Source organism: Schistocerca serialis, chromosome 1, assembly GCF_023864345.2.
Source record: "Schistocerca serialis cubense isolate TAMUIC-IGC-003099 chromosome 1, iqSchSeri2.2, whole genome shotgun sequence".
NCBI classification, from domain to species: Eukaryota; Metazoa; Arthropoda; class Insecta; order Orthoptera; family Acrididae; genus Schistocerca; species Schistocerca serialis.
Window position 1 is genome coordinate 716412125 of NC_064638.1, and position 12019 is coordinate 716424143.

General features: G+C 44.7%; 1 protein-coding gene across 2 annotated transcripts in view; it reads right to left on the reverse strand.

Moving 5' to 3' along the window:
- LOC126481165 (flightin) overlaps window positions 1-12019 on the reverse strand; it is a 64376-nt gene that overhangs the window by 22863 nt on the left and 29494 nt on the right. For both annotated transcript variants that reach the window (XM_050104742.1, XM_050104735.1), the window contains one exon: window positions 3227-3494. In XM_050104742.1, the coding sequence (XP_049960699.1) occupies window positions 3227-3486 (260 nt within the window). In that variant the 5' untranslated portion in view covers window positions 3487-3494. The remainder of the gene's footprint in view (window positions 1-3226; window positions 3495-12019) is intronic.

A 12019-nucleotide genomic window follows, 5' to 3' on the forward strand; every position in this document is an offset into this window, starting at 1 on the left:
CAGACGTACGTTCTCAGAAATTTCTTACTCGAATTAATGCAAGTATTTGATATTAGTAGACTTCTCTTGGCCAGAAATGTCCTTTTTGCCATCACTAGTCTGCTTTTGATGTCCTCCTTGCTCCGTCCGTCATTGGTTATTTTACTGTCTTGGTAGCAGAATTCCTTAACTTCATCTACTTCGTGACCATCAATGCTGATGTTAAGTTTCTCGCTCTTCTCATTTCCACTACTTTTCATTACCTTCGTCTTACTTCGATTTATTCTCAATCCATACTCTATACTCATTAGACTGTTCATTCCGTTCAGCAGATCATGTAATTCTTCTTCACTTTCACTCAGGATAGCAATGTCATCAGCGAATCCTGTCATTGATATCCATTCACCTTGAATTTTAATTCCACTCCTGAACCTTTCTTTTATTTCCATCATTGCTTCCTCGATGTACAGATTGCACAGTAGGGGCGAGAGGCTACATCCTTGTCTTACGCCAATACAAGCACTTCGTTCTTGGTCGTCCATCTTATTAATCCCTCTTGGCTGTTGTACATATTGTATATGACCCGTCTCTCCCTGTAGCTTACCCCTAGCTTTTTTCAGAATTTCGAATATGTTGCACCACTTTCGATTGTCGAACGCTTTTTCCAGGTAGACAAATTCTATGAACGCGTCTTCATTTTTCTTTAATCTTGCTTCCATTATAAAGCCAACGTCTCGTGCCTTTACCTTTCCTAAAGCTAAACTGATCGTCATCTAGCGCATCCTCAGTTTTCTTGTCCCTTCTTCTGTATATTATTCTTATAAGCAGCTTCGATGCATGAGCTGTTAAGCTGATTGTGTGGTAATTCTTGCACTTGCCAGCTCTTGCCGTCTTCGAAATTGTGTGGATGATGCTTTTCCGAAAGTCAGATGGTATTCTACACACCAACTTGAATAGTCGTTTTGTTGCCACTTCGCCCAATGATTTTAGAAATTCCAATAGAGTGTTATCTGTCCCTTCTGCCTTATTTGATCTTGATATAAATGAGAATAACAAAAAAATATAAATGAGAACAGAAAATATAAATGAGAATAACAGAAGAAAAAATTACATAACGGAATGAATTGTATCAGTAGAAACTGATTATCTACAACAGTCTCAAATTAGTCTACTTCTAAATGAAAACTATCCTTTGATCTGGATATCAACCAGCAGAATGTTCGTTTTATCAAAGCATAGTGTGATTCTCTGTTTCTACATGAGGCATGCTACTAGTTTCCAGATACGCTATCTGTCATTATGTGACACATAATATACTCTTGCTCTACAATACTCACTTCCTTGCATTTAGTTACATTGGTACGTAACGTATCACAGTGATTGTTTTACACATTATGTGGACTATCACAGCTTGGTACCAGCTCGCATGCTGCGTCGACCAAACGGCACCTCGCGTGGATGTCCGTTTCCCGCAACTCCTGTAGGCTGTTTCCAGAACGAGGCGTTGCTCTCATGCTTCCCACTTGTACCCGAAACGCGCAAGTTAGCAGCGACTTGGAGTGGGCGGTGATGGGTTCTTCGTTGATTCGCACCCGTATGCGTTCCCAATATTATGCCACCTGTTGCACGTTAATGCTTATGTACTACTTTGAATTAATGATAGAGATATTTGAATGTGCCGTGTGCCGTTTATTACCAACAGCTGATATATTACATTGAACTGAGAATTACACATACAATATCATATTTAACTTCTTATGATGTGTTATTTAGTATGTTTCTCGTGCCACCGCGTGTAACTTACAGGCAACGTCTGTGGTTTTAGATATTTATTTCTTGCTACTTCTCTTGGATGGTACTGAGGTCGTTCCTAAGTACCGCTGATGCTCTTCCTCCTAGCTTAGGGTCGATGCCAGTCTCATTTGTGCTGCCTACAATGTCTAGTATCTTCTTGTGACTGGATCTTATCTTCCCACATACTATTCCAGTTCACGTTGCGATGTGTTTTAGGATAAACTGTGTCATACCTCATATAATCTCCAGTCCATAATTGTATTATAAACACTATTATTTCTCAACAGTTCTCTCTTTCGCTGCAGTATATATCTTGACATCACCTGCACGACCTGCTTGTGCAGGATATTTTCGGAGGAAACGGATTTTCGTGAAATAAGACGTTCTTGGTAGCGAGTGAGGCAGAATGGGCATTGCACCCATTTATTACAACTGTCACGTAGTGTCTCATTCATTATTGAGTTCAGTTGGAGGTTTTCTCTGCCTCGTGATGACTGGGTGTTGTGTGCTGTCCTTAGGTTAGTTAGGTTTAAGTAGTTCTAAGTTCTAGGGGACTGATGACCATAGATGTTAAGTCCCATAGTGCTCAGAGCCATTTTTCAGTTGGAGGACGATTGTTAATGTCGCTGGCGACAGATGCTATATAGGGTAAAGTAATCTAATTTGGGGATAAACCCTGTAATTCTATAAATAATTAGGTGATTGGCCATATACTACCGCGGAAAATGATTATGCGACTTAGGTTTGTATGTGCACGAAGTAATAACAGCAGTATCATAGTATTAAGTTTTGTTTTAGTGGAGTTGCATTTTTAGTGGTACCGTGAATGGGAAACATGGACTGCTGATCAATGGCGTTATATCGTATTTAGCGACTAATAGCGATTTTGCAGTACGCCGGATGACCATCGTGAGTGGATATGGCTACGATCTGTTGTCTAGCGTCATGGTATAGTCGGCCATCGAGTATGAACTCAGTTCACGGCTGGTAGTAACTGGGAGAACCCTGATGGAACGACGGTAAATCACAGAGGTCCCACGTCCTCATGTGTTACACTATCGTGGTACCATTTTTCAATAGGAAAATACTCTGCCACACGTGGCACCTGTCTTTAGGTACTCCTGAGGAGAGCAATATCCTGGGATCTGCCCCCTATAGAACACGTATTGGAACGATTCGGACGTCAAATCTGTTCTGTGGCAGTATCCGAGATATCGAGGAGCAGTTAGGACAGTCGTGTGCCAGCTTTATGACACTCTTCCCAAATGGATGTGTGCACGCATCCAGGCCAGAGGGCCGCGGGGAAGAGGCTCAGTGTGATAAGGGAGCTCATACTGCCATGTTCTTTGTACATTGGCGCTTTACTTTGTTTGCCTTTCCTTTCTGGATGCTTTACTTTTTTTGTCAGGCAGTGATGTATTGTAATAGTGTTGTGTGCAAGGAGGCAGCGCACCTGTTGTCTAGATAGTCGATGACGTCGGAGTAGTAGTTGTGACGGTAGTCGTAGAGATACTTGTACTGGAGGTTGGTGGGGCGGCTCCAGTAGCGGAACTTGAGCGGGCGGTCGGGATCCCTGCTGGGCCGGTACTTGGGCTTGGATTCCTCCGTGTCTTCCGGCGCAGGCGGCTGCTCCCCACCCTCCATCGGCGGCGGCTCAGACGCCGGCTCAGACCCCGGCTCCGCGGCCGCAGCCGGAACTTCTTCTTCCGACATCTCCCTGGCTGCGGAAAGAGCGCCAATCAGCTACACATCCAAATGTCAAGTGCAAGGTGCATATTAGACTTCGTTAATTGGTATCGTAAAACAAGGAATACAAAAATTTAAAAAAGTAAGCCCTGAACCCCCTCAAACTGATCACGATACAGTTTACCCAGTATTAAGAGAGCCACTGGATGCATTAGCTAAATCATTTCATTTGATTTTACACGTCTTTTAATGCTCGATATGTGTGCAACCTGACGTGTCGTTCAAGGACGACGAGAGGGTGGAGCCTCGACATCAGAGGTCGTCAAAATGCGGTCCGCGGTCCGCAGTTCTTACCTGCATTATTCAGGACGGTTCAAAGATTACTGCACGCACTTCATAGGTGTAATGTATGGATGAAAATAAGAGTAAAACGTTTAATAAAGTTTTCTCTGAAATTGCTTTATTTCAAAGTTATGCGGTAGGATAGGGGTCACAAGTGCAACATAAACAACACGAAATTAATTCTTCTCAGAAAAAAGAGACGAAGGGACCCGAAATTCAACTCAGCTGCGTACTGCACTTTTAACCAAGTTCATGTTCAATATGATGTCCGTGTCGACGAAGACAGCGACGTGATCGACTTCTTACCGCTCTCGGAAAGTTAGACTCCATTCATCTCATCTGCACAGCCACTTTCAGTTCGCTGCTGTAGTTGTGCTACGTTCTCAATTGAAACACCATAAACTGGTTCTCTGAGACGGCCCCAAAACACTCCGGTGTTTATGGTTCGGAAGATCTGGCCCGCCAAGCAACTGGTCCTGCACGACCTGTCCACTTACCGGGGTCAGTGCTGGACCATCAGCAAGTGTCAGCGTCCGAAACATTCAACAAAACATCATCGATTTGGGCTTTCAGAGCCGAAAGCCCACTCATGTACCCTTGATGACTGCACGACACAAAGCCTTACACCTTGTCTGGTCCCGTCAGCACTGACATTGGACTGTAGATGACTGGAAACATGTTACCTGGTCGGACAAGTCTCGTTTCAAATTGTATCGAGCGGATGGACGTATACGGGTATGGAGACAACTTCATGAATCCATGGACCCTGCATGTCAGCAGGGGACTTTCAAGTTGTGGAGTCTCCTTAATGGTGTGGGACGTGTGCAGTTGGAGTGATATAGGACCTCTGATACGTCTAGATATGACTCTGACGTAAACATCCTGTCTGATCACCTCCATCCATTCACATCCATTAAGCATTCCGACGAACTTGGGCGATTCCAGCAGGACCGTGTGACACCCCACATGTGCAGAACTGAACTGCTACAGAGTGGCGTGGCTCCAGAAACATTCTTCTGAGATTAAACACTTCCGCTGGCCACCAAACTTCCCAGACATGAACATTACTGAGCATATCTGGGATGCCTTACAACGTGCTTTTCTCCAGCCCCCCCCCCTCCCCATATTCTTACGGATTTATGAACAGTCCTGCAGGATTCTTGGTGTCAGTTCCCTCCAGCACTACTTCATACATTAGTCAAGTCCAAGCCACGTCGTGTTGCGGCACTTCTGAGTGCTCGCGGGGGCCCTTCACGATATTAGGCAGATGTACGAGTTACTCTGCCTCTTCAGTGTAATTTATGTACGTAAACAGTTAATAATAAGATCGGTACACATGCGGCCCAAGGTGCCACCCCCGCAACGTCAGTATTGACTCCTGAATAAAAACGTTTGACGGTCACTGCCTAGACACAGAGATTACGGTGGGTGTTCGACTACAGTACCCGACGTTTACAAAAGTAAACCACACCACTCGAAAGATTAGTTCTCCCCCCCCCCCCCCCCCCAGGAGACTTCACGTTGATACCATGTAACATCGACCCTAACCACGATAACGCCCTCAGTTCGGCGAGGAAGAGAATTCACAAGTTTCTTCAGGTCCATCTGAAGCCATTAACTGAGAATTACTCGTACATACCGTAGAGCTACCAGACTGCGGGGATATGGAGGCTGCGTTTCACCGCTGTTCCAAATATGACTACAGAGCTTTATAATCAGATGCTCACACAAATATTGTTTCATGGAGACGGTAAGCAACTACGGAGTGTTGGTAAACATATAAAATATTGGGAATATTGTTTATTGGCTAAACTCGTTCCGGCAGTTTAGTCAGTCTCAGTAGCCGTTCGAAACAACAAACAATAAACAAAAACACATTTGTTTACATTACATCGATAAATTCAACGAACATCTGACTACATTACATAAATTAAAAATGATATATTTCGAAGGTACAAGTATATCGAATAGGTTCACAGATATGCGAATGGCTCAAAGACTTATTAAGTGCCGGCCGGGATGGCCGAGCGGTTATAGGCGCTACAGTCTGGAACCGCACGATCGCTACGGTCGCAGGTTCGAATCCTGCCTCGGGCATGGATGTGTGTGATGTCCTTAGGTTAGTTAGGTTTAAGTAGTTCTAAGTTCTAGGGGACTCGTGACCTCAGAAGTTAAGTCCCATAGTGCTCAGAGCCATTTGAACCATTTGAACTTATTAAGTAATAGACCCCATTAGGGAGTCCTCGACGGCGAGAGTACGTTAGAGACAAGGGTTTCGTCAGGAGTGCCTAAGGGGAGTGTGAAAGAACCGCTATATTTTCTACATACATAAATGATCTGGCGGACAGGGTGAACAGCAATCTGCGTTCGGGAAGGTGTCGAAGTTGAATGGCTATACGAGGATACAAGATGACTTAGACGAACTTTCTGGCTCTAAATGTAGAAAAACAAATCTGTAATGTCCCGATACAGCATTAGTGGTGTCCTGCTTGACGAAGTCAGATTGTTTAAAAATCTGGGCGTAATGGTGGGAAGCAATATGAAATGGAATGAGCATGTGAGGATTGTGGTAGGAAAGGCGAATAGTCGACTTCGATTTACTGGTAGAATTTTGGGGAAGTGTGGATTATTTGTAACGAAGAACGCATATAGGACACTAGTGCGATCTGTTCTTGAGTAATGCTAGAGCGTTTGTGATCAGCGCAGGTCTGATTGAAGGAAGACATCGAAGCAATTCAAAGGTAGGCTGCTAGATTTGTTACTGGTAGATTGGAACAAGACCCTAGTATTACGGAGATGCTTTGGGAACTCGAATGTGAATACCTGGAGGGAACACGACGTCCTTTTCGAGGAACACTATTTAGAGAACCAGCATCTGAAGCTGACTACAGAAAGAGTCGACTCTCAGCAACATACAGTTCGTGTAACGACCGCGAAGACGAGATACGAGAAATTGTAACTCATATGAAGGTATATAGAAAGTCGTTTTCGTTCGCTCTGTTTGGGAGTAGGAAAGGAAAGCAAATCACTATTAGTGGTACTGGGACCTTCCGCCACACACAGTATGGTGGCTCGAGGAGTATATACGTAGATATAGATGGCTGTGTCAGAACGTAACAGGTATCAGCATCTCCTCAAAACTCCTACTAGATGAGCTACAGGCATTTTCTGCGAGATTAAGATCGGGTGACTTGCGGGCCAGTCGAGTTACGGTAGGGTGCCTGAGTATCGGCCAAATGTGTAAGGTATGTGTGCCCTGCGAATGTGGCTGTTGTCATCTTAGAAAATGGGAGTGTCCACAGAACGAAGACATAGAAGACAGGGCACTATTTGTTCACCGAAAGTGTGGAAATAATCATCCTGGTTCACTTTCACTGTAATCTGAGTAAGTGGACCCAAGTCGTAGTACGAAAAATGCCACCAAAACAAAAGAAAATCACTTCCGACCTGAAGTTCACTTTCCAGGCACTGATGAGTAAATGCTTCATAGCACCGTCGGTGCCCACGGCGCCTTGTGCCATCGAAAAGACACGAAGCTGTGATTCGTCGGCCCACACTACAAGCCACCTGTTAGCTGCCACGCAGTTTCTGTGTTGTTTGGCCGCTTGAACATATGCGGCTTTCTGTGCCGCTGCGAGCAATGGTTTTATTCATGATACTCGATTCCATACGTGCGTTCTATCCGCAACGTTCGCTCGGCAACTGGTTGAAATGGACCTGCATTAAGTGACAGCAGCAATTTTCACTGAATTTGAAAGCGATTGTTACTGACAAGCCGGCCGCGGTGGCCGTGCGGTTCTAGGCGCTGCAGTCCGGAACCGCGGGACTGCTACGGTCGCAGGTTCGAATCCTGCCTCGGGCATGGATGTGTGTGATGTCCTTAGGTTAGTTAGGTTTAAGTAGTTCTAAGTTCTAGGGGACTGGTGACCTAAGATGTTAAGTCCCATAGTGCTCAGAGCCATTTGAACCATTTTGTTATTGACAAGGTGTGACACAAGTCTCGGATCCCTTTCGGTTGGGATCTGCTTGCAAGCACCGCTCTGACGCCGAGTTACGTGTCTGTGAGTGTACACCATTTCTTGTAGACACGTTGGACAGTCCGCCTTGATACACCAGCAAATCGGGCAACTTCATTCTCGGTGTGGTCTTGGACACAACCAAACATGACAGCTCCTTTCTGCCATTCTGTCACATCTCTACATAGATTCATCTTACTGCATTAATTACAAACAATTGACTGGCTCGTACACACCACACCACATTGTGTATTGCGTATGGAGCCGGGGACCTAGAAACGACGGAGAGGCTTCGACCCGCCATAGCGTCAGTGGTCCACACCCCCACAATAGGCCACAGCAGTCCACTCACCTCGCCGCCGCCGCACACCGAACACTGGGTTATTGTACGATTCGGCCCCCAGTGGACCCCATCCAGGAACGTCCTATACCAGACAAATGTAACCCCAAATGTTTGCTTGATAGAGTAATTAAGGTGTACGCGTAAGTGGAGACAGTGTTTGTGCAGCAGTCCCTGACATACTGTAACTGAGGCGTGATAAGGGTAAATCCCTGACATACTGTAACTGAGGCGGAATAAGGGTAACCAGCCCGCATTCGCCGAGGCAGATGGGAAACCGCCTTAAAAACCATTCACAGGCTGGCCGGCACACTGGACCTCGACACAAATCGTGCCCGGGACTGGCACGCCTTCCCGCTCGGGAAGCAGCGCGTTAGACCGCGCGGCTAGTTGGGCGGGCCCACACCACATTACTGACATAACTTACGTAAGCGGTAAAAGGTCGAATGACCCACTGCTACATTATCTACAGTGGTCCAAAGTCACTCGTGTTTTGTTGTAAGAGGGTGAGTACTGTTTTGACTGCTGAGCTTACTTGTGAATGTGGATCATAGTGGGTGAGCTGGTGGCTTGTATCGTGAGATAGACGCCACTTTCCAGTCCTATAGTCCTATTTCACTCTGACGTAACCCGCAAGGTGTCTGACAGAGGCTGTTTCTAACCCATCTCATAATACTTAACTTTGATAGTTTGATATTCAAGAATAATAACCAAAAATTTTCTTTTGATCAACCAGTTGCTGTCGAAAACATCGCTCAACGATGCCATTATCTTGCACTGTCAGCGGTGATTGTACATTCAAAGCTGGAAAAACAACAACAACGACGCACAGCTCCTAGTTGTCAAGCCTTATGGTGGGTGACAATCAGGTTGGTATCCTGCCGCTGTCCAGGGCGTCTCCAGACACGTCTTTTCTGGTCATCAGGGCTCAGTTCCAATCGGGACTCATCACCGAAGACAACTCTACTCCAGTCAATGAGATTCCAGGCCGAAGACATGTCTGGAGACGCCCTGGACAGCGGTGGGACACCAACCTGATTGTCACCCACCATAAAGCTCGACAACTAGGAGTAATGGTCTGGGGTGCCATTTCTTATCATAGTAGAAACCTTTGGTTGTCATTCACTGTACCCCTACAGCACAGCGGTACGTCGACGATATTCTACTCCCTGTTTTGTAGCCCTTCATGGCAAGTCGTCCTTGACTTACATTTCAGGAAGATAATGCTCGCCCGACAATGACGAGAGTGTCTACTGCTTGTCTTCTTGCTTGCCGAACCCTGCCAGCAAGGTCGCCAGATCTCTCCCAGATTGAGAATGCTAGGAGCATTATGGGCAGGGCCTTCCAACCATCTCGGGATTTTGACTATCCTACTCGCCAATTGGGCAGAATTTGGCGCAATGTTTCTCAGGCGGACATCCAACAAATCTATCAGTCAATGCCAAGCCGAATAACTGCTTGCATAAGAGCCAGAGGTTGACCAACGCCTCCTTCACTTGCTCAATTTGTGAAGCTCTTTCTCTGGAATAAATCATCCAATTTTTCTGAAATTACTCATTTGTTTGTCTGTACATGTACTTCACATCTATCGATTTCAGTCCCATTCAGATAATTCTGCGTCTGTCCCTCGTCGTTTTTTTTTCTTGCCTTAGAGTATATTAAGGTCTTAGGAGTTTCAATAAATACCATTCCATTAATGGTGGTGTGAACTCTGTATCACACCCGTACCATCCATCCACACCCCCTGAGGTGATGGTTTGCATAAAGGACGGATTTCGGTAGGTGACCTCGATCAGTCAAATCTCCAGCAGTTTCCATCTATCTTGTCATTTGCTCGTCAGTCATCTTGGGCAGCACAGTTAATCCATTGGCTTGCAAACGGGAGTAGTAAGGTTAAAATTCTAGTCCAGTGACTCAAATTTAAATTTTCTTTTTTCCCCTACATCGATTAATATGACATCTGGGATGGTTCCATTGAAAGGTCACAGCAGATTTCCTTCCTTGTCCTTACCCAATCCGAACGTGAAGTCTGTCTCATATGACCTTATCGCCACGAGACGCTAAACTGTAATATTCCCTCCCTCCCTTCTTCCTTCATTCCTTCCTTAGGTGGCAAAAGTCGGAGGAGATCTTCTACTTGCCAAAGCCTTTGTCTGTGAGGAAGTTAATATTGTCATTGCTAATTTCTAGTTGCTAATATCAGTCTAAGTGACAGTCGCCCTGTTTGTGCCAGTATCTATCGCTCTTGGTTGAAGTTTTTGATATTTGTGATTTGAGAGTGCGTGAACAGCGAATCTGCGTCATTACTTTGGTGGTTACATTTACTGCCAGTACTTTAGAGTAAAAGATTTGAATTCACTTAGGCGATTTCAAGACATTTGGTCGCAATGATATCACTAGCACTCTATGCATGGGATCTTTATGTCCTAAGGGGGGCAGACTCTATGCTTTTGACGTGGCGACAACTGATGAACGTATTGCGAATACCTCGAGTCGGAAAAACTTTTGCTGCCACGGTCAAGTGGCTTTGAAATGTGTCCTGACGGGGGAAATCGTCGACTATCGCGGGTTTCAACTGCAGGTAAAACGGATGCAGTGCAGCAAGTTGTGTGTCAGTTCAATACTGGAATACAACAATCAGTGGGCAGCCATTCCAACCAGAATTGCTCCTTACTATGCGGTGCAGAAGCTACAGCCCATATGTGTTTGACGAAACCGATCTCTCAGTGGTCACAGACGACTTCCTGAAACCCACGGGTCCATGTAATCAGGTAGATACAGTATTTCTTGACTTCCGAAAAACATTTGATACAGTATCACATCAACGCTTAGAAAGGAAAGTACGATCATATGGGGTATCAAGCGGAATTTGCGACTGGATACAGGACTTCTTGGTAGGGAGGAGACAGCTTATTATCTTGCACGGGGAGTCATTGAGAGATGCAGAAACGTATTCACGTGTACATCAGGAAGTGGGTTGGGACCCTTGCCATTCATGCTGTACATTAATGACCTTGCAGACAATGTTAATAGTAATCTCAAACTTTCCGTTGATGATGCATTTATACTATTCATGCTGTACATTAATGACCTTCCAGACAATGTTAATAGCAATCTCAAACTTTCCGTTGACGACGCATTTATCATAATGTAGTACTGTCTGAAAAAAAAGCAACACAGATATTCAAAGTGGTGTAAAGATTTTATCACCGAGTCATAACTGGAATCGGTCAACTCATACAAATATCTGAGTGTTAGAATTTCAAAGAATGGGTAACACACTAGTAGCGTAGGGCCAGTCGTACGTAAACCAGGTGGAAGGCTTTGTTTCATTGGTAGGATACTGGCAAAACGTAATCACTCAGCAAAGCCATCCTAGGATATTGAAGAAGAGTGTGGGACTCATTCAAAATAAAATTAACCGGGGATAATGAACATATCCAAAGAAAGGAAGATTGGTACGGGTTTGTTGCTGGCGAAATTCTGAAGAGCCTGAAATGATAAAAGGTTAAAACAGTCGTCAACTAAGCCTCCTTACAGTGTTTGAAGAAACTCAGTGTAGTGAGAGATCTAGGAATGTACTATAGTCCTCTATGTACCAGGTGATCAAAAAGTCAGTATAAATTTGAAAACTGAATAAATCACGGAGTAATGTAGATAGAGAGGTACAAATTGAAACACATGCTTGGAATGACATGGGGGTTTATTAGAAAAAAAAAAAATACAAAAGTTCAAAAAATGTCCGACAGATAGCGCTTCATCTGATCAGAATAGCAATATTTAGCATAACAAAGTAAGACAAGCAAAGATGATGTTCTTTACAGGAAATGCTCAATATGTCCACCATCATTCCTCAACAATA